The 23,819-nt window shown below is 34.9% G+C and overlaps 1 protein-coding gene across 1 annotated transcript in view; it reads right to left on the reverse strand.

The window, feature by feature from the left end:
• Window positions 1-23,819, reverse strand: part of LOC106054962 (uncharacterized) — a 92,877-nt gene that overhangs the window by 19,998 nt on the left and 49,060 nt on the right. Inside the window, exons 25-39 of the mRNA XM_056004219.1 lie at window positions 22,580-22,717; window positions 21,379-21,504; window positions 20,210-20,329; window positions 16,638-16,760; window positions 15,788-16,033; window positions 15,004-15,135; window positions 13,653-13,778; window positions 9,418-9,546; window positions 8,688-8,819; window positions 8,462-8,572; window positions 6,944-7,084; window positions 5,453-5,575; window positions 4,482-4,604; window positions 2,704-2,814; window positions 1,903-2,025 (exon numbers count right to left, since the gene is read on the reverse strand). Of these exons, the coding sequence (XP_055860194.1) occupies window positions 1,903-2,025; window positions 2,704-2,814; window positions 4,482-4,604; window positions 5,453-5,575; window positions 6,944-7,084; window positions 8,462-8,572; window positions 8,688-8,819; window positions 9,418-9,546; window positions 13,653-13,778; window positions 15,004-15,135; window positions 15,788-16,033; window positions 16,638-16,760; window positions 20,210-20,329; window positions 21,379-21,504; window positions 22,580-22,717 (2,004 nt within the window). The remainder of the gene's footprint in view (window positions 1-1,902; window positions 2,026-2,703; window positions 2,815-4,481; window positions 4,605-5,452; window positions 5,576-6,943; window positions 7,085-8,461; window positions 8,573-8,687; window positions 8,820-9,417; window positions 9,547-13,652; window positions 13,779-15,003; window positions 15,136-15,787; window positions 16,034-16,637; window positions 16,761-20,209; window positions 20,330-21,378; window positions 21,505-22,579; window positions 22,718-23,819) is intronic.

Genomic DNA, 23,819 nt, shown 5'->3' on the forward strand with positions numbered 1-23,819 from the left:
GAGCATATCAAGGGTCCCTTACCACAACAGCATATCAAGACTAATTTCCAGAATAGCAAACTGTGACCACTTCTGCATTAGCATATCAAGACTAATTTCCAGAATAGCAAACTGTGACCACTTCTGCATTAGCATATCAAGTGATCACTTCTGTAACAGCATATCAAGACTAATTTCCAGAATAGCAAACTGTGACCACTTCTGCATTAGCATATCAAGTGATCACTTCTGTAACAGCATATCAAGCGACCACTTCTGTAACAGCATATCAAGTATATCAAGAGACCACTTCTGTAGTAGCAAATAAAGTGACCACTTCTGTAACAGCATATCAAGTGACCACTTCTGTAACAACATATCAAGTGACCACTTCTGTAACAGCATATCAAGTGACCACTTCGGTAACAGCATATCAAGTGACCACTTCTGTAACAGCATATCAAGTGACCACTTCTGTAACAGCATATCAAGTGACCACTTCTGTAACAACATATCAAGCTTTTCAACTTTACTTGCTTTACTGTACTGTAGTTAAGTGTATCTCCTTCTATTTGTTCCCGAAATCAGTTGTTCTTAAACTGTGGTCTGCAGACCCAAGACGACCATAGGGAGTCCGCAGAAAGATGAAATAGTATACAACTAAAATAACTTTAACTTCGCTGAAAGCCAGTTTATTTCGCTGGATAGTTTGAATTATAATCAACTCGCCCCAACTACTCTTTGATATGCTTATTAAGTACTATTGGTTGACTACCAAAAGATAAAAACATTATTACTTGGATATTCCCAACTGAATATTGTACCCTTTATCCTGTGGACCAACTGGGATCCCAATCACATTACTGCCCACTAATGCTTATTGAAATATTTACAAAGATATCACAAATGCTTGTTACAAAAACATTCTCAAAATGTATATCCTGCATTATGAGTCATTGTAAAGATGCTGTTGACTGCATTAACCTCTTATTTTCTATGGTAATGAACCTCATAACAAATAAAAGAAATAGATTTGTGCTCTTGTTGAGCCGCGCATAAATACATTCATAAAAATTTCATCAACGTAATCCAAGTCAAATATTTTTTTCTAAAGTTTAATTTTAAACAAAAATCATAATCTCAATAAACAAAATGTTGTTTTTACATTAGTTAATTATATAATATTCATTTATGTTGCTTTTTCATTTAGGGGTCTGTGGGCAAGCTTTTACTACATAATGGGTTTCTCGGGTCAAAAAAATGTGAAATCCTCTGCTGTAATCAAACTACATATTTGTAGCAAACTTGTTTTATTCTCCAAGTAAAATGTTTTACATGTTTCGGATGTTCCTTCAGAATTTACTTCCTAGTCCAAACCTCCCCCAGAACGACGGGGGATGGGAGCGGGCAGGGTTTGAACCCTCAACCGTCGATAAATCCGAACGACAGTCCAGCGCAAAACGCACGACCAGGCAGCCAGTATTATATAGCAAACAGACTCTTTAACAAAAAAAAAAAAGAAATATAAGAGTTTAATAACTCCATGTAAAAGATCAGAGCTTAATGATTACATTATTGAAATTGAATCCATTCCAAAATGTACTTCAGCCAGAATTTTGAGGTAAAATGTATGCAGAGATCAAAAACCAAACAAAATTTAAATGATTCTGTTCTTTCAATCAACATTACAAACTTTCTTGAGAATAATGAACTGAAAATGACTAACGACTCTCAGTTGTTCGACTTGTTTTGCAATAGAGGGTACATTCTAGAAATTTTTTTAATCTTGTATACAACTTCCATAGATTCCATGGACTGCTTTCCAACAAACGAATGTTAATTTTTTTTAAGTATTTTTTTTAGAAAATAATCATCATGTTTTGATGTATGCTTATGTATATTAATAATGCTGATGATACTAACTTGTGCAGGTGATCCCATCAGATGCCAGTTTTTTGCCAGATGGGCAGCTGCAGACAAAACTTGTATTATCAGATGTTTCTAGGCAGGTGTCTGAGCAAGGCTTATCTTTACACAGGTCAATATCTTTAGACATTAAAAAAAATAAAATAAGATAACTTAGTTCATATGTTTTATACAGTTAGGGCAATGAACATTTATCTTCTGTTCATTTTTTTAGGCATAATTTGGTGGAAAAATCTAGGCAAATTCTAATGCATGTTATACATGATTCAATATAAAATATTTGTGCCATATTTAAAGCACTTTGGATAAAAGCAACAGCTAAGCCATAAGTCTTCTAAATATTTGTCCATCGTTGCCAAATGGCAGCAGTCTTAAGCTAGCACAGGCTAGTGCATGTGTTTCTGAGTCTGGTTTTCAGTCTGGTTAGGGCCTACTTTGGACAGTTTCAAGAAAACTATGACACACAAATGTCCCCACTGCATCGAGGACGTAGAAATGGTAGACCACATTCTGTATTAATGTTGTGTTCTGCATGAAAGACGATCGGGACAAGGATTTGATAGAGAGAGGACTGGTTCGTGTGTGGCATTAGGGCTGTACTTGTACGGGGATAAGGCAACCTTAAAACTCACTACTACTTCCTTTCTCATGCTCTAAGGGAGTAATGCTCAGCATGGATCGTTATCAATGGGGTTTCTGATTCAGTTTTCAGTGCGCCTTCACAATCAGCATCCTGTATCAAAAGATTAAAATCTTCTTCACGACATTATTGGACCAAATTAACTAGAGTCAGCTTACCATCACAAATAACTCCATTCACAGTTGTCCCTCTTGGACAGAAACATGTTTCATCTTTATCCACAACTGCACACTTATAAGCACATGATTTTGTAGTGCAGTTGGTGGACACTGAGGAAAAGTAGGACAACAGATTCAGTTAAATAAAAAGTGGTAGTTATGGACTCTATGCGGTATTCATAATAATCTTATTGACATGGGTTGATACCATAAGATAACTGTACTAGAATAGAACATTATTATAAGTAACCTTTCTGCAGAATGCATTGTTTACAAAGTTCAAATCTAAAAAAAAAAGGCAGAATGTTACATCATATGTCATAGAGCCCACTGTCAATCACAGAACAAAACATTCTTGTGCATCGCTAGCTTAAGTAAATTGTTATTGTGGAGTATTATGTAAACAAAGTTGCTGTGAAAATAAATGATCAAAACAGGCGGCATTTTGCCTGCGCTGGCATAGAAGAAAGCATCTGGCAGCAGATGAACTCTGAAAGAGAGCTGGATATCTCTCGTTGAGTCATAGGACACACAATTGAGACTCATAAAATGACACTTGTCAAAGACAGGTGCAGACTACAAAAACGCAACTTAAATAGATCTAACCCTGACAAAGGCTTTGTCTGCATTAGATGTTTGTAAAAATATGCATCTGGGTTTGTGTGGTCAAGTAGAATTTTTTATCATCCTTGATCTTCAAAACACCTTGTTATTAATTAGATTTATATTTAAAATATATCAAATTAGTATATATAAATTATTAATACAGATAATATTTATTTAAGTAAATGTCAACACTAAAGCAAAAGATAGAGCATTCTCCACCCCCACACAACCCATGATTCTTTACTTGTAAATGTGTCTAACACAAACACTAAATGTGAATGTAATTAAAAAACAACAAGGAAAGTAAGAAATATTTTCTTTTATTCCACAATTCATGTTTAGAATACATGTAAGGAAGTTTATAACAAAATGCAATAGCCTACTTAGTAATTATGACTTAATGTGATTATTATTTGCCTTTTTTTTTTTGGAATGACAAATTCTTTGTTTAAATTTTTTGTATACTTAAGATAAATTAGCTTTGATGTTCATGTGCCATGAGAGGCCATAGGATGGGGAAACATGGCAGCACAACCCTCCATTATTCCTATTCAAAATATAATGATAAAGGATGAAACAAAACCTTGAGTTAGGCAGGATCTAGAAGCCCTTCTACATCTTCCAACCATATTCATTGGTTTTCATACCCACAAGTCAAGCTGAGACTAGTTTTTTGCTTTCTTGTTAGCTTACATTTGCAAAAAACTTTACCCTTAACTAGATCTAGGAGAGTTTCTAATTTGGACGCTATGTTAAACAAGAAGAGTAAAGTTTCCCTTTCAGACCTTGCGATCTATGGGACAGATGATGTTAAGGTCATGTGTTTCTATGGTCAATGGTTAATAAGCAAGGTGTCATGTGGTCAGCATAACGACCAACCGACTTTATTTTCCTAAACTAAAGTCAGGTACAAAATTGGAGATGGGTGGACTCGGGCACCCTAAAATCTTGAAATTCAAAATCCTGGTTTTCACCAAGATTCGAACCCAGGACTCCAAGTTCAGAAGTCAAGCGCTTAACTAAAACTCAGCCACCGTGCCCCTGTCCAACAAGGATCCATTTTTAAATGTAGATACATTTTCTCCAAGATAATAACAATATTATTATTAAAAGATAAAAGAATAGTTATAACTTTGTAAATGGATATAGTATACTAAATAAAATAATATTACCATCACAAGTGACTCCATTTACATTCAATTTTAACCCACTCTGGCATGAACAATGGTAGCCTCCATTGGTATTCTCACAAGTCTGCTCACAGCCTGCTAATTTTAGACTGCACTCATCTATGTCTGAAAATTGGAACACAGAACAAATATAGGTAAGTGCTATTCAGTTCAAAATATTTCTTGTTTAAAACTTTATTTCTTTCTTTCGCGTTGTAAATAAAACACACATTTAGAAACTAGGATAAAAAATATTACAAACACTTGATTGATTACATTCCCAATACTATTATAGGACTATAAACGCAGATAAGGCTTAGAACTATAATGACTACAAATTATGATCAACAGAAACAAAGTATGTTTAGGGGAGGTTGATTTTTTCCTTTAAATAGAAATAATGCAACATATTTTATTAATAGGATGGTAAAAAGGTAGAGTACCTTTTTCAGACCAAAAAATCTATAGGACAGATGATATAAGATCATCTGATCTTATGGCAGAAGTTTCATCTGGCCAGTACAAGGACCAACAATATTTAATGTCCTAAAGTTAGTTAGGTGAGCTTCTTAAAAATTCCACAATTCAAAATCACAGTCTTCAATGAAATTCAAACCTGTGACCCCCTCCGTTTGGTAGCCAAGTGGTTTACCACTCAGCCATCACAACTAATGCAGACCAGTGCTTGAAAAGTCTTTTATTTCTTAGAGATAAGATAGCATTCAACTTTGTAAGCTTTATTTTTTTCAATCATTCCAGATTTTTCTTATGTCCAACACTTTATCTACCAAAGTTAAAAAAGAGCAAATGGCCTACTTAAGTGTATCTATTAACAATTATTTATAACTATTTTAAGCCCATATTAGCCCATGTTGAGAAATTTTCTAGGGGGTCATATCTAAAAATGTATTTTTTTAGGATAAAATCTGACTTTTTACATGAACGAATCAGAACAAAAGAGTCATGACCCTTACCATTACAGGTGTTGGTGGATATTTCATACTTGTAACCAGTGTTACAGGCGCAGTTGAAGCCCCCAACATAGTTCAGACAAATTTGTTCACAATTGTGTGCTCCAGTAGTACATTCATCAATATCTGGTAGATAGAAATACAAACAGGGATCACAACATCATTTGCATATATTTTGTGCCAGATATTTTCCAGATCCTCCAACTATAAATACACCCTGACCTCAGCGTAATGTTTTGACAGAAACATATGAATGACATTAGAAATCTCATTTTTCATATCTTCTATATGTACACATCATGGCACCACAATTCTTCCAGTCATATATAGGCTACCCTCTTGGAACAGGCCTTCGCTCATGATGAATGTATAAAACCTATTAGTTATTATTATAGCTTTTATATAGAGCTACTTTTATGCTTATAGCATGCTCAGAGCATGTTGTGTGCCAAATGTTTAGTTTTAATTTGTTTTCTACATGAAATGTACAAGGTATCCAAAACATAATGTCTCAAGCCTAATTCTATATCCAAAACATAATGTCTCAAGCCTAATTCTATCTTTAAAGATTCATATTTATTGTTTAAAAATATTAATGTAAAAAAGTAAAGTTCCCCTTTCAGACCTTGCGATCTATAGGGCAGATGATGTAAAGGTTATCTGTTTCTGTGGCCCATGGTTAACTAGGAGGTCATGTGGCCAGCAAAACAACCAATAGCCTTTACTTTTCCCCAACTAATGTCAAGTACCCAATAGAGCTGGGTGGACTCAGAAGTGGTCAAAGATCTCGAAATTAAAAATCCCAGTCTTCTCCAGGATTTGAACCCCGGACCCTGGTTCGGACGCCAAGCGCTTTACAGCTCACCCACCATGTCTCCCCTTAAAAAAATATCAAACCTACCAGATACTTGGTGCTACAATGACAAAACTAGAATATGTTGGTAATAAATGTTTTAAAGTACCAATAGCTCTAATGAAACTAATTCAAAAATACTTGAAATATGTTTTGACATTGTAATGAGATCTGTCACAATGTAATATTATTACATCATGTGACAGGTCAAAATATAATGCATGGAGCAGTACCAGGGAAACAAAGAAAGCGATGGGAAGACAACATCAAAGAATGGATGGAGCTGTCAATGGAAGATATTCTAAGTTAAGGCAAAAGAAAGAGAGGAATAAAGGTTAAAAGATCATATGTGAAGTCCCAATGGTCCAAAAAAACTAAGGCGGTAAAGGTGGAACTGGTACAGTTAGATTTTCTTTCTACAATGCTTTATTGAAGCTTTCATCATAGCTGCTGTTAGGTCAATATTACAAGTACAAATGAGCTTTAGACCCCTCTAAATTGTTTCCTTACATAGATTTCACTTCTCCATCAGGGGAACCAATCACTTAGCTTTGCATTTCAGTATCAACCAATCACTTAGCTTTGCATTTCGGTATAAACAATCATCTTAAATGAAACAATGTGCATTTTGTAGTAATTACCTTGACACTTTCCACTAACACGGGTGTACCCTTTTAGACACTGGCAGATGGCACTGCCATATGTATTGACACACATTTCAGCAATGCCACAGATCAGCAGTCCAGTTTTACATTCATCAAGATCTTTCTCACAAAAGTCTCCTATAGAAATGAATACAATGTATTTAAATATTTCTTGCTGAGAACTGAAACACATAATATACTGGTCTCTTATCTATGTACATGTATTCTCAAACTGAAACCAATAAAGTCGAGACACATATTAATTGCCAGTAATTTAGATTTTTAATTGGGTAATGATCCTTGAAAGGGTATACAAGTCTGCGCAATTTTTAAGATAAATTAAAAGCAAAATGATTTCAAATATTGTATGATCTTAACACACACACACATGCACACACACACAAACAAATGAACCCCTTACCCACACATACAATTATTTTAATTTTTTTTACCATCACACAAAGAAGATGTAAGATACTGTTTACAAAAACAGACATAAAAACTCATTTGTTCCCTTGGCAAAAAAATCATTGAATAGAATTGATCTATCTAATATATATATTTCACATGTAACATTTGAGTTACAAATGTAGATTTTGTTTCTGTAGTTATAATGTATTCTTTTTAATGCATTAATTGTAAAACAAATTTTCTCCTGGATAATAAAGTTTATTATTATTATTATATTAGAAACGAACGAGTACTCATTCTCTGGCGTTGCCAGGGTTGAGTTTTGTTAAAGAGAAACAAAATTCCCTTTATCAGTGTCCACTGACAAATTTTCTGGTGATGTGGCAGATCTGTAGCAGTACAGCCCTCTGACAGGCAACAAGTATCTTCTTAGGAATGTTAAGGGCCTTGAAGGTATGGTCAGTTATCATTATCCCCTAGGTTGATATAACAATGGGGTATATTATTATTTTTGATAAATTCCATAAATGCCTTTTCTCCAAGTTTTTCCATTTCAGTTTTTCTTAAATTATGAGACAGTCGTACAGCGATTTCAATAATGGTAGCATTTTTTTATCAATGAACAGTATACCTGGGCAATTAAAATCTACCATTTTATCTGTCAAAATAGGCCTATCCCAGTATAATAAATGAACAGTAGACTTGAGAACCTTTTGTGGCCAGCATCTGTAATAAGGAGTAGTGTCCTTATTGATCAAATTATGCATCAAAGCCAAGTGCTGATATATTGTATTGTCAATGTTGTCACCATCTAATAAAGCCGGGAATTTTCCGTGGAGTGTTTTTTCTTCCCATTGGCAAATTTTTTGGAATTCTCTTACTGTTTGACAATAGAACTTCGAGAAATATTAGTACAATATAATGAACCCACACTTACAGGAACTTGCATCACCACAAAAAATTTTTATTCAGAACTACATTTTTCTATCTTCAATATCATTCTCTGAACCACCATTTTGTACAAATATTGTGCATAAAATATATACACAAATCATTAATGTCAATCACAATAAAAAAAAATATTAAAAAATGCACAAAACATACCAGTAAATCCAGGTTTACAAATGCATCCTTTCTGTGGGTCACATCGGTCAGCTCCGGTACTACAAGCACAGTCTTTGGCACATTCCTTTCCCCATTTACCTTGACCACATACTATAAGACGTTATGAAGACAAGCTACATTTTTATCACATTCTACAAAAAGAAATAAATGTTCACAAAAATTTCAGAAATCAACAAAAGTTGAACAATGTCTCCACTATACTTACCCAGACATGTTCGTCCATCATTGTCCAGCTTAAATCCATCAGAGCAAGAACAGGTGTAACCACCATCAGTATTGTTGCACTTGTCTTGCTGACCACAAAGGTTAAGACTAGGGAAATTACATTCATTGATATCTGGAAATACAAAATATCAGAGTGTCTTGTGTGAAGTATCTCAGACAACAGTAACAATTATGTTATAGCCTAAATAAATGGTATATAATAAGAGGCTAGATCTATTAAATGTAAGTATTTCTAAGTCATCGCACCAGTTTAATGTCAAAAGAAAGATATTAGTGTGTTAAATTAAGTCTCTTCCATGTTGTTTCCTTATAGTTTAATCTCTTCCATGTTGTTTCCTTATAGTTTAATCTCTTCCATGTTGTTTCCTTATAGTTTAATCTCTTCCATGTTGTTTCCTTATAGTTTAATCTCTTCCATGTTGTTTCCTTATAGTTAAATCTCTTCCATGCTGTTTCCTTATACATTTTTAGCTAATACAATAACCACCAAAAAAGATTTTCTAAACTAAAATGTAATAAGCCTGGAAGATGTCACAATACCAATGATAAATCCTCATTGAATTCAACTCAAAGATCAAAAATACACTTTAACAAATCTTTCAGAGGTAGTTTGGCTTTTTAAATTTAACATTGTATTACAGATTTTCGCCTTTTACTTAAGAAATCAAAAAAAAAATACAACAGAAACTAAGATACAGCATTAGTCTTACCCACACACTTCTCTGTTCCTTGAAGGCTGTATCCAGGCTTACATAAGCAATAAGGTGTTTTGGTGTCCAGGTTTATTGTACAGATGTCACTACAGTTTAAGTTGGACCCAGCACACACATCAGTCTCTTCTACAAGGTTAACATAGAAAGATACATTTATAACAATACCCATGTAATTATAAAAATATATAAAAAAACAAAAAAGTTAAACTTGTATAAAAATATATTTAAAAAAAAACAGTTAAACTTGTATGTTACGTGCGCATCTTAGTGTGAATGTGAAATGGTGCGATTGCGTGTTGAAAGGAAAGAAGAACCGAAATGGAGGACTATGAACAAGAAAGTGTTTTCAGTGTTAATAAAGATTAAAGTATTTATAAACTGTGATTTTGTCGTGTACATGTCTAAAGAGTCTCATCCAATATGAAAACGTAACAAGTGGCGCCCAACGCAAAGGTAACCCACGTATCCCTCTATTCACAGGGGATCTCCTGTCAGCAGACAGTAGAGATAGTAAAATCTAGATCTAGAGACAGGAGAACATTCGATTCGATATTATTAGAAATAGACTATGGCGGACAGGGCTGAGGTAGCAGCGTTGAAGGAAGAGGGAAGGTTGTTGGAGCTGGAAGGGGCAGAACTAAGAAAATACGTACAAGAAAGGTTGATGGAGAGGGAGAGATTAGCGATGGAAAGAGACAAAGAAAAGGAGAGATTAGCGATGGAAAGAGACAAAGAAAAGGAGAGATTAGCAATGGAAAGAGACAAAGAAAAGGAGAGATTAGCGATGGAAAGAGACAAAGAAAAGGAGAGATTAGATAAGGAGGACAAAAGAGAAAGGGAAAAAGAAAAGGAGAGATTAGCGATGGAAAGAGACAAAGAAAAGGAGAGATTAGCGATGGAAAGAGACAAAGAAAAGGAGAGATTAGATAAGGAGGACAAAAGAGAAAGAGAAAAGGATAAGGAGATAGTAGCAATTGAAAGGGAAAAGAAAAATGAATTGGTCGCCATTGAAAGAGAAAGATTAGCATTTGAAAAAGAGACAGCAGAGAAAAAGTTAAAAACAGACCAAGGAAAAGAGAATGATAAAAGAAAGAGTGAATCTACAGGGAATAAACTGGCAAAATATAAAGGTTTGATATTCAACGAAGACAAAATGGACATAGACATTTTTTTGAAGAAGTTCGAAATAGAAATGAGAGAACTGGAGTACCCTGAAGACAAATGGACATTCTTATTGTCAATATCATTTACAGCGGAGGTACTTCAAAAATATGTATGAACCAGAGTAACTACAGCATTGTGAAAGAACAACTACTTCGAACTTTCGGGAAAACAGAAGCTTTCTATCGCCAACAGTTTGTTAATTGTGAGATAGAACCAGAGGATGACCCGCAGACCTTCTTGGACAAAATGAGCAGCCATTTCGATAACTGGATAGAAACCGCTGAGGTAGAAAAAACCTTTGACAGTCTTAAGACATTTCTCATGCTGGACAAAGTGATGTACGAGTGTCAGGAGGAATTAAAAATATTTCTGTTGGAGAGGAAACCGAAATCCATAGAAGACATAGTAAGACTGATAAGGGCTTATAAAGTGGCACATCCCGAGAAGAAATTATCTAGAGGCAGTGATATAGAAGAAATAGTTGCCTTTAACAGAACATGTGAGACACAGAATAACTCTCACAGAACAAGGAAGACACAGGAGAGACAGTATAGAAGTGGTACATATGAAAGACAAAATGATAGCCGCAACGGAAGATATCAAGGAAACAGACAGGAAAGAAAGGACTGGGAGAAAGGTAGAATAGAGCAAGGTTTATCATTGTCATCTGATACTGGAACATTGGAGATTTTTCATACATTCGTAGGGAACAAGGCAGCCAAGACCATCAGGGATACTGGGAGCACTATTATTGGAGTGAATAAGAATTTAGTAAAAGACCATGAATATACAGGCGAATCTAGGAAGTGTGTTATGTTTAATGGGAATATTGTACAATTACCGATTGCTAAAGTTAGTATAGACACACCGTATGTTAAGGGGACAGTGGAAGCTTGTGTTGTAGATCAGGGTGAGATAGATTTAATTATTGGGAATATCCATGGGGTGAAAATATGTTCAGTAAGGGAGATTGAGAATTGGAAGAAATATTATGGGATAAAGTCTACGCGAGGTAGAAATGGGGATGTGGAAGAAGACATAAGATCTCATACATCAGATGACATGGGTAGCAGAGAGCACGAGAAGAAAGAATTAACAGATAAGGTAGAAAGCAATGCAATAGGAATGGGTCCAAATCAAAGTAAAGTAAGGCAATCAGTGGTACAGGGAAAGCGATTTAAACCCACATATAGACGTACAAGTTCATACATCTTATGCTTTAATTGTGGGAGAAGGGGGCATATTAGAAGACAGTGTCAACAATTAATTAGAATTAAGGATTCAAGGTACAATAGTGAAGAGGCGTATACGAGAAAAGAGAGGGATATTAGCAGCCTAGAAAACAGTACAGCTAGATCATTAGGTAGTAGGATCACAATGGGACATCATTGCAAAGGAGGGAAGCGGAAAGGATGGCATGTCAATAATGTTAGAATTATATAGATAGGATTAGAAAAGGTGGGAATGATGGACATTAATTATTGTTCTATTCTACAATGAATAAATATATGTGTAATGAATTGAATATTGTTGTTACAATATGCATGGAGCAAGATAGACTTTGTTTGTTAACTATTTGATTGCGACTGGAATGATGGTGTTTTGTACAGGCATACGATTATGAGTGGGGAGTTGTATTAATAGAAATATGATTACTTATAGATATATGTTAACAGAAGTGGTTTCAATTGCTCATAATAACAGTTATTATTGTGATGAATATAATTGTTATTCCATGTTGGAATTGTATTGGTATTAACATGACATTGTGTTTGATTTTGTGTAGTTATTACATTATGGTTTTATATGTTACCGATTTGTTTTAACTTGGAATAGTCTGATAATATATTCAGTGATTTGTATTTTGGACGTTCGATGTGCATCGAACTTGTTAAACAGGGGGGGTGTTACGTGCGCATCTTAGTGTGAATGTGAAATGGTGCGATTGCGTGTTGAAAGGAAAGAAGAACCGAAATGGAGGACTATGAACAAGAAAGTGTTTTCAGTGTTAATAAAGATTAAAGTATTTATAAACTGTGATTTTGTCGTGTACATGTCTAAAGAGTCTCATCCAATATGAAAACGTAACATTGTATAAATATATATATATATATATATATATATATATATATATATATATATATATATATATATATATATATATATATATATATATATATATATATATTGTTAAGGCTTCCGCGCGGTGTTGATTCTTGACAATATGTCTAGTGTAGATCTGACTGGAAGTAACGCTGAACTCAACTAATTCAGTAACACCTGCGAAAGGCCGAAACAATCAAATATGTAATCGACGCTGATGTTGTTCTATAAAGATATTTAATAATCAAGAAGGGGATCGTCCGATGTCAGCTATGTCCGTAAATCCGTATCTATTCTATTGTACTCAAGTCTACTGCTCTACAAGAAGCGTCTTCCTTTTTAACGTCGCTTAGAGCGTTCTTATTTTTTAAAGATCTGTCACGTCACTTGTCGCTAATTAAAACTTTACCCTATTCCCGAAACAAATAACTAATTCCTAATCATGTCATAACAATATATATATATATATATATATATATATATATATATATATATATATAAACAGTTAAAATTGTATAAAAAATATATAAAAACAAAGCAGTTAAACTTATATAAAAATAGGTTCTTCAATTAAAAAAAAATGGTCTCTATGAAAATACATCCTGCCCCATGCTTTGAGTTTACCCAGCTCTAATGGGTACCTGACATTGGTTGGGGAAAAGTAAAGGTGGTTGGTTGTTGTGTTGGTCAAATGACACCCTTGTTAACCATGGACCATAGAAACAGATGACCTTTACATCATCAGCCCCATAGATCACTAGGTCTGAAAGGGGAACGTTACTTTAGGTTTACATGCCTTAAGTGGCTTGCATGTTCAAGTTAACTCTTTGTCTCCATAATTATTTACCACATTCTAGTGGAATCCACGTTGGTATCGTCAGTTAGGAGAGAAAGAGTTAAGTGATTAGTTCAACAGTGAATGGTAAATGTACCCAATGAAATATGAATGCAACTAATGCCCTTACTTTTGACACAGGTAGCTCTGTCATTGTTCAGGGTGAAGCCAATGTTACATTTACAGTTGAACTTTCCAAACGTATTCTCACAGATCTGTTCACAGTTGTGCGTCAATGTGGAGCACTCATTAATATCTGTGCAAGTAAAGAGCATTGTAACATTCATTTCGGCTAGACTATGGTGTGAAGTGTCATTGTCTGCTTTAACATTCAAAATTTATTTCTAGAAATGACAACAGAAATAAGTATTTAGTTGCTAAAAGTTATGTGCACACAAAATTTGTTTAAAATATTTTTCTGAAGTATGATTGGAGTCAACCCATGAGAAGGGGGCATGTTATGGAGATAACAATATATTATTTTATGGACGTATCTTTACACAACTGATCACATATAGAGTATGATTTTCAAAACCATAAATGGTGTGAATGTTAATTTTCAGTTGATAACCTGGAGGAGATAGTTTTATAATATTTTGTCTAAGCTTTACGAAGTACCTAATTTACAATGGTCAATTTGAAATACTTTTATGAAATTTAACCTTTGACAATCCTAATTTAGATAATCAAATATTTGAGAGATGAAAAATGTCATTTAATAAAGTTTATGTATCCTTTTTTTTTTATATATATTTTTATTATTGGATAAGATAAGATAAGATAAGATAACTTTATTGATCCAAACAAATGGAAATTCATTTTGACTACAATTGACAACCTCAGCTTAACTACTGTACAATAACAATATAGATGAACGATATACATGCACATAGAAACAACATTCACACATGAAAAAAACACATAGACACTCATAACCAGCGCTTTATAAATAGACTTCTAGGTACTTCTTGATGATGACAGAATGTTAATTTTTAATCAAAACATGTACTTAAAATTGTATAAATTTCATTATAAAATCTACTTTCCATTAAGATTCTTTAATGTTATTTTTTGAGGAGAAAAAATAATGTATAAAACTAAGACATATAAATATTAAGTTATCTATAGTTTTTTTTAGATGTGGCAAAATATGTAGATCATGGCTGGACTGTGTAACCAATGCACTACTACTTAACATTTGGGCTCAAGAAGCTTAATCTATCTATCAATATTTTAACAGATTATTAGAATTTTATTTTTAAAAATTTTGTTTACAGTAGGTTTAATAATTATCTAAATCTAAATAAATTTAACAAAATGATAGTTTATTTAAAAAACAATAATAATAATAAAATAATACAGATTTGATCTAAATTTAGACTTCCAGCTATTCAGACTCAGCAATATATAAATAGGATGAGAACAGCGTGAGAACTATGTCGCTTTTAACCCTACAATATAAACAAAAGGTGATAAATTACCTTCACAAACATTTTTAGAATTCCTTGTCAATCCACTAAGACACTGACAAGAGTAGCTGCCCTTGTTGTTCACACAATTTTCTACTGCTAAGTCGCAAGCATTATCTAAAACATTCAGACACTCATTGATATCTGTCAGAAAAAAAAAAACAATTTGGAGATTATTTATTGCTAGGAAGAAATGAAATGAGAGCTTAAACATTTCTATCAATTCTGTTGCTATAGAACATATGTCATATGGATGTCTGCATTCTTTATATTTATAAGACTGAATGATCCAATGAAATTTGACCTTTTTCAAACTTATTTAACTCGTTCTCTCCGTAATTATTTACCACATTCTGGTGGAATCAATGTTGGTATTGTCAGTTAGGAGAGAAAGAGTTAAGTAAGAGCTCAAGTTAAAAAATTATACTTTGTAAAACATTATTTATAGTTCTGCCCTTTACACGGCCATCCTGGTAGAGCTGAGGTGAGCACTATATTCACTTAATTGTGCACTATCCTAGAGGAGGCCAGAACATGTTTTGGTGTGATAGCAGCTTCCACTAAAAGTGGACGAAAAATGATATTAAGTTCCACTGAAGTATGTATGCGTTTCAAGTGCAGAAACTGTACATTAAATGCAGTTATGTATGCTTTTCAAGTGCAAGAACTGTATGTCAAATGCTGATGTATATGTTTGTCTAGTCAGCCTTTCATATTCATTGTGTAATGAAACAGGCTTAACTCCCTTTACTTAAGTTACTTCCCTTAGCCTTACAGCAATAACACTGTCATTTACCTTGACATTGGCCTGCTACCATTTGGTAGCCAGCAGGACAAATACAAGAGAAGGATCCTAATGTGTTGACACAGATCTGGCCTAAGGTACAAGCCGCACTCACGTCACACTCATTGACATCCTGGTTGCAGTTGTCTCCCTTCCACCCGGCATTACATTCGCAGCCCTTGACATTGTTACATGTACCATGTCCATTACAGACACACATACTTGAACAGTTGGTGCCATAATATGGTGGATCACATTCTGTGGAAGATCATTTTAAAATACAATACATAGATGATGGAGTAATACATATTTGTTTTAAAGCTATCAATGTTTATTAAAGTAAAGTAAAATGCTCTTTTCATGGCAACATCATCTGCTTTAGTAAAGAGGCATGGTGGCTGAGTGGTAAGCAATTTGGCTTTGAAACCAAGGTGGCGTTGTGTTCAAATCCCAGTAGAAACTTGGATTATGAATTGGAGGTTTTAATAAAGATATTAATGCTAAATAAAAGTAAAGTAAAAGCCTCTTTTCAGGCCTTGAGATTATGTAAACATCTTCTGTTTCAGTAAAGAGACATGGTGGCTGAGTGGTAAACCATTTAGGCTTTGAAACCAAGCTGGTCTCGTGTTCAAATCCCAGTAGAAACTTGGATTTTGAGTCAGCGGTTTTTTAGAAGGCTGCATCCACACAACAACACCTATGTTGGTAAAAAGTGAAGGAGATTGGTTGTTGTGCTGGTTACATGACTTCCTTGTTAGATTAATGCTACATGATTTCATGACAAAATAAAAATGGATCTCTGGGAGACTGATAATAAACTGGGGTCAAATCAACTTATTTTCTATCAAAGAGTCTTACTTACTGAGACATGAAACCCTGTCAGTTCCTAACTGATATCCCGGATAGCAGGAACAGAGGAATGAGCCAACGAGATTTTGACAAGACTGACTACATGGCTTATTAGCTAGGGTGCACTCATTTAAATCTGTGGATAATATCAAAACATGCACTCATAAATACATGACATTGTTTTACATTTAAATCCTAGAAGAAGTAACCTAAAGTAACCTAAAGTAACCTAAAGTATAAAATTCATGAGACTGGTTTTCTTTCATCTCTATCATCAGGTCTTCAATTTGTTCCGTTCTCACCTTTATTTATTATCAGCACTAACTAGATCTGACCATGATTGGAAGTATAATATACAGTTTAGCTTTCTGCTGCATCAGCACTAACTAGATCTGACCATGATTGGAAGTATAATATACAGTTTAGCTTTCTGCTGCATCAGCACTAACTAGATCTGACCATGATTGGAAGTATAATATACAGTTTAGCTTTCTGCTGCATCAGCACTAACTAGATCTGACCATGATTGGAAGTATAATATACAGTTTAGCTTTCTGCTGCATCAGTACTAACTAGATCTGACCATGATTGGAAGTATAATATACAGTTTAGCTTTCTGCTGCACCAGCACTAACTAGATCTGACCATGATTGGAAGTATAATATACAGTTTAGCTTTCTGCTGCATCAGTACTTACTAGATCTGACCATGATTGGAAGTATAATATACAGTTTAGCTTTCTGCTGCATCAGTACTAACTAGATCTGACCATGATTGGAAGTATAATATACAGTTTAGCTTTCTGCTGCACCAGCACTAACTAGATCTGACCATGATTGGAAGTATAATATACAGTTTAGCTTTCTGCTGCACCAGCACTAACTAGATCTGACCATGATTGGAAGTATAATATACAGTTTAGCTTTCTGCTGCATCAGCACTAACTAGATCTGACCATGATTGGAAGTATAATATACAGTTTAGCTTTCTGCTGCATCAGTACTAACTAGATCTGACCATGATTGGAAGTATAATATACAGTTTAGCTTTCTGCTGCACCAGCACTAACTAGATCTGACCATGATTGGAAGTATAATATACAGTTTAGCTTTCTGCTGCATCAGTACTAACTAGATCTGACCATGATTGAAAGTATAATATACAGTTTAGCTTTCTGCTGCATCAGCACTAACTAGATCTGACCATGATTGGAAGTATAATATACAGTTTAGCTTTCTGCTGCATCAGTACTAACTAGATCTGACCATGATTGGAAGTATAATATACAGTTTAGCTTTCTGCTGCACCAGCACTAACTAGATCTGACCATGATTGGAAGTATAATATACAGTTTAGCTTTCTGCTGCATCAGTACTAACTAGATCTGACCATGATTGAAAGTATAATATACAGTTTAGCTTTCTGCTGCACCAGCACTAACTAGATCTGACCATGATTGGAAGTATAATATACAGTTTAGCTTTCTGCTGCATCAGTACTAACTAGATCTGACCATGATTGAAAGTATAATATACAGTTTAGCTTTCTGCTGCATCAGTACTAACTAGATCTGACCATGATTGGAAGTATAATATACAGTTTAGCTTTCTGCTGCACCAGCACTAACTAGATCTGACCATGATTGGAAGTATAATATACAGTTTAGCTTTCTGCTGCATCAGTACTAACTAGATCTGACCATGATTGGAAGTATAATATACAGTTTAGCTTTCTGCTGCACCAGCACTAACTAGATCTGACCATGATTGGAAGTATAATATACAGTTTAGCTTTCTGCTGCATCAGCACTAACTAGATCTGACCATGATTGGAAGTATAATATACAGTTTAGCTTTCTGCTGCATCAGTACTAACTAGATCTGACCATGATTGGAAGTATAATATACAGTTTAGCTTTCTGCTGCATCAGCACTAACTAGATCTGACCATGATTGGAAGTATAATATACAGTTTAGCTTTCTGCTGCATCAGTACTAACTAGATCTGACCATGATTGGAAGTATAATATACAGTTTAGCTTTCTGCTGCACCAGTACTAACTAGATCTGACCATGATTGGAAGTATAATATACAGTTTAGCTTTCTGCTGCATCAGCACTAACTAGATCTGACCATGATTGGAAGTATAATATACAGTTTAGCTTTCTGCTGCATCAGCACTAACTAGATCTGACCATGATTGGAAGTATAATATACAGTTTAGCTTTCTGCTGCATCAGTACTAACTAGATCTGACCATGATTGGAAGTATAATATACAGTTTAGCTTTCTGCTGCATCAGCACTAACTAGATCTGACCATGATTGGAAGTATAATATACAGTTTATCTATCTGACATTCATCTGACACAACTTAGGTAAAGTGTATAATATAATGGTGCACTCTGGAGTTTATTAATAAGTTGGACTAATTCTATAGCTATTACAGGTTGTTCTTTTAACAATATTTTTGTCCTATGCACACACACATATATATGTTATGGCCCAATCCAGGAGAGTAGCCAGATTGATTTCACTGAATGGCAGAGGCGTGTGGCCAATACCCAATTTACTTGAAAATAAAAGTGTTTATTCCACCGTGGCCAGCCACTACACAAAATGCCAGGGAATCCCTAGCTAATACCCTATATGTTGAAGCAAGGCAGTCCAGTAAGCAGTGCAGCAGTAGATTCCTGTGTAATATCAGTTGACTTGAATGTCTGGTGTTTTTTTTAAGAGAAATATCCTGTCACTGTCACCACAATGACTTCTTTGTATTAAACAGGCAGCAAATCGATGCAGATTTAAAAAGAACAAACTGCTGTGTACTTCAAAAATGCCATAAATGTTCATTATGTTGCAATAAGTAATGACAAAAAAACTGATTCTTTTTTAAAATAAAGTCATTTGAAAGATTTGTTAGTAAATCATGTAATTATCATTAGGTTTTAATACTATCTGCGGCTGCAGACTTTGGCCGATCATCCAAAGCAATTTTGAAAACTGGCTGGCCAAACTGCAAAATGGCCAGGCACTTCACACATGTATAAGTCAATATGAAAAAAAGAATGGCCAGGTTGCAAAATGGTCACACAGTTTGGGAACACACTAAATGCAAAAATTCTGCTTTTCCCCACATACTCTCTCCTGTAAAATTTTATCAATTTAATAATTAGATAATTTCTGAACTTTAAAGTATCAAATTTAGGTAATGCTTACAAAATCAGCTTCAAGAATAAAGAATATAATCTAGGCATGCTGCATTATATAATTACAACACATTCTAAACATCACATTTGCAACCTGGTGAACCAACGGGGGAAGCGTGGTCGAGAGGCCAAGTGCGCTTGAACTTGGCTTGGCTACCTAGAAGGGGGCTCGAGGTTCGACACCCGACTCGGGCAGAGTTGTGTTTACTGAGCGCCTAAAGGCAGCACGGAAAACCAACTCCTAGATACCCCCTCCCCCCCCCACCGGTCCACAAATGAGATTGGACCAAAAGCGCTCTGAGCATGCTATAAGCATGAAAGTAGCGCTATATAAAAGCTATAATAATAATAACAACGGAGCTAGAAAATGACCTTACCTTCACAAACGTCATTACTCTTGGTATAACCAGTGTAACAGTCACAAGAGGCCACTCCTGATGTCACAGTACAAATCTGGTTGCATTTTTTGTTAGTACACAATTCAGCATTTGAACTGTCTGGAAGATATGAAGCCTGGTATATTAGGTCATAGTTTAAAGTTGTGGTTTTGAAAAAAAAAAAAAACCCACTAAGTTATTTTCTGCAGCATCTTTTTATTATTATGCAATGTTGCTATGACTAATTTATCTATTTTTAAACCTAAGCTCTTAGCTTTTACTATATTGTTAATATTAATGTCTGTTGTGTTGAACATATTAACTAATATTAACTAAAAAAAAATTAACTAATTTATATTATTTATAATGACACAGAGGTGCCCCCCCCCCCCCCCCCCCCCCCCGTAAATGTTATAAAGGTCCACTCAGGCATCATTTAACCCTCACTGGAAAAAAGGAAAATAGCTGGCAGCAGATGGCTTCAGAAAGAAACAGTTGAAGAGATCTCATTTGAGACCCAAAAGAAAGCCCATATTGATGACAGGCGTAGAAGATGGAAAGAACACTTAACTGGCGAACAGCGAACAGAGGCTTTGTCTGCACAAGGTGTGGAAATATGCAGGCTGCAACTGAGTCATGTGAAATACTGCACTCATCATTGATCCTCAGAATCAAAGACATGACCATTATTATTAATAGTGGAACAGAGAAATCATATGTATATTTGACTAGTGCCTGAGTGTTTTTAAGGATGGAAATGTGATAGTGTGTTTGATTTGAGTGACTAGAAGTGTATTGTGAGTGACTGTGTATGGACAAGCTAAATGACCTTTAGTGTTAGTACTTATTTGAGTGAACCAGGATCTGAGGAGGGATGTGTTGAAGCAGGCCAAAGCCCTCCATGGGCTGCACTGGTATGGATGGATGGTTGAGTGAACAGCTAATAATGTATGTAAGGTATGACTGTAGAAAGGGGTCATTGAACAGAAGAGTGCTGAAGGAGACAGGATGAATGAAACGGAATGTCAAGATAATAGAGTTAAATGTTAATACTTATAAAGTTTTTTCTTAGTGTGTACAAAATAGTGTGTACACTTCTTTCACTTACAGCCCACCATAAAATATTGTAAGAAAAATTAATTTAAAAACAACAAACGTGTGTACACTACCCTGTTTGCAGATTCTGTTGCCCACGTCCCAAGTGTTGCCAGGTAAACAGGAACAGTTAAATCCACCGTCTGTGTTCTCACACACTTGTTGGCAGTTGGCAGTTTTCTCACCACATTCATCCACATCTGAAAAGTTGAAATTGTTTCTTACTCTAGAATAAGAAATTAAAAATTTGAGACGAAGAAATTACGATTTTCACTTGTTTTAGTTCTTTGTTTGTTCTCTCACTTCAATTCTTCTTCTTCCTCATTCTAATTTTTATGTTGGAACGTTCAGATGACCTGCGCAGCGGTTTCTAAATAAGAGAGCTCTCCATAGAGTTTTCTTTCTATTGGGGTGTTTTGGGGCCAATGTCTCGTTTGGGCCTCTTGGGAAGGAATGCAGTTTTGAATGACATGGTCAGCATTCTCTGGTGACACTCCACATGGGCAGATTTCACTGATTCCAGTTTCACTTCAATAATTTAAGGCTAAACATATTTAATGTGTAAATAAAATGAGTACGTGGAGTTGTAGCCTTGCCTATGATTGTTTGGACTACTTGATTAGTTCACAACAAAGTGGATTCTCTAGAGTGGTAAATTACCTAGACTTCTAATATACTAGAAGTTGTTTCTTAATTCTATGAGGTAGTAGCATATCTCTTGATTTTTTAGACTTGTTGATTATCTCACTATTATATGGACTTTTTCTTGGTTCTATGAAGTAGGAGACATATGTATTGATGCAAAGGACTAAAATCTTATCTTATAAGTGTATAGACTAGTAGCTTATCTGGTTGTAATGACAAGAAGTCTTGTTTATTTTATAAATTCCTGACATTCTTTCTTCCTAGTCTAGGGAACTAACAAGATTCAAACTCAGGACTTTTGGGACAACAGTCTGAATAGGTGCTGGACTGTCATTTGGACTTGACGATGGTCCTGGGTTCATACCCTGCCAAATGCCATCCCCCGTCGTCCTTGGGAGGTTTGGAACAGTAAGTTAATTATCTTCCACTCTGAAGGAACACCCGAAACATGTAAAACATTTTACAAACATAAGTGCATAGACACATAACCTCATGACCATGTAGCCATGTCATTATGTCTCATCTTTGTTAATTCTTAAGAGTGACAATAACCTATTTGTATTTCTGCATCTTCCCTCGCAAGCAAAATATTCTAAATTGAATACTCTATTTTTAAAAAAAGTGACTAACCTTTACAGATGCTGCTGTTCTTAGGATCAACTCTATAACCAAGTAGACATGAACAACTGTATGAGCCAACAGTATTTTCACACTTAGAGTTCTCAGGACACACTGGTACAGTTACGTTCCCCAAACACTCATTTTTATCTGCCATGGTGGATACAGATTGTGATATTATATTACAATCTAAGGATAAAAATTGTTACTTGTTTTGTTTAATTAGTAAATTATAATTATTTCAGAGATTATCTGTCAACAATAGTTGTCGCTTTTGTATTTAAAAAATGCTTACATTTGCCTCTAATAATATACGTAAAAAAACACAAGCTTAAAATCTATGGCCATATTACAAGATCTTCGAGGCTCCAAAGACCTTCCTTCAGGGAACAGTACCAGGAAAAGGAAGAAGAGGCAGACAGAGAAAGCAATGGGAGGACAACATAAAAGAATGGACGGGCCTGCCATTGATAGAGGTTCTAACTAAGGCAAAAGACAGAGAGGAATGGAGAAAAATGGTCAATGAGTCTTACATGGTGCCCCAACGGTCCAATAGACTAAGGAATAGGTAAAGGTAGAAAGGTAAATATACATTTTATTAGGGTTAAAAGACATCCGGCTAAAGAAGAACATGTCGCTTTTTTTAAATTGTGTGATTTACCTGGAAGGCATTGGCCGAAAGCATGAAAATGTCCAGATTTCCTTCTGCTGATAACTGCTGGTTAATTTTATCCATTAACTGAATTCAACCTATAATTATTTGTAGATTTTGGCTTAAACACAGTCACTCATATATAGCAGGAAGATGATGGCAACCTTTGTGGCAAACTCCTACATGAACAGGTGTTTTCATTTTCAAGGGACAATTGTAATACGTTGAAAGAACATTTTCACTGATCAAAACACAGTGGACTAAAAGAACAATAGACTTTCCTTTGATTCACTGAGAGGTATTTTTACAAAGCTTATATCAACTCTGTCTGTCTGTCTGGTAAAAAGTTTGTACACGTTAGTTCTCCCAAACCCAATCTCTATAGAAGCGGAAGATAACTATACAATCTTCCATGCTCATAAGCTCTCCACTAGCAGAGTGGTTAACATGTCCGCTTGAGAAAGTTTGAGCCATGAGTTCAAATTCAGGTCGTTCCCCCTATGCTATTTTATTGTTAGTCTAGACTCTAGATGTATTACAAATTTAATTACATGTGACTGATCCAAACTAATTAATACAAGTATGCTTAATATGAGCTTT

Source organism: Biomphalaria glabrata, chromosome 11, assembly GCF_947242115.1.
Source record: "Biomphalaria glabrata chromosome 11, xgBioGlab47.1, whole genome shotgun sequence".
Lineage (NCBI taxonomy): Eukaryota > Metazoa > Mollusca > Gastropoda > Planorbidae > Biomphalaria > Biomphalaria glabrata.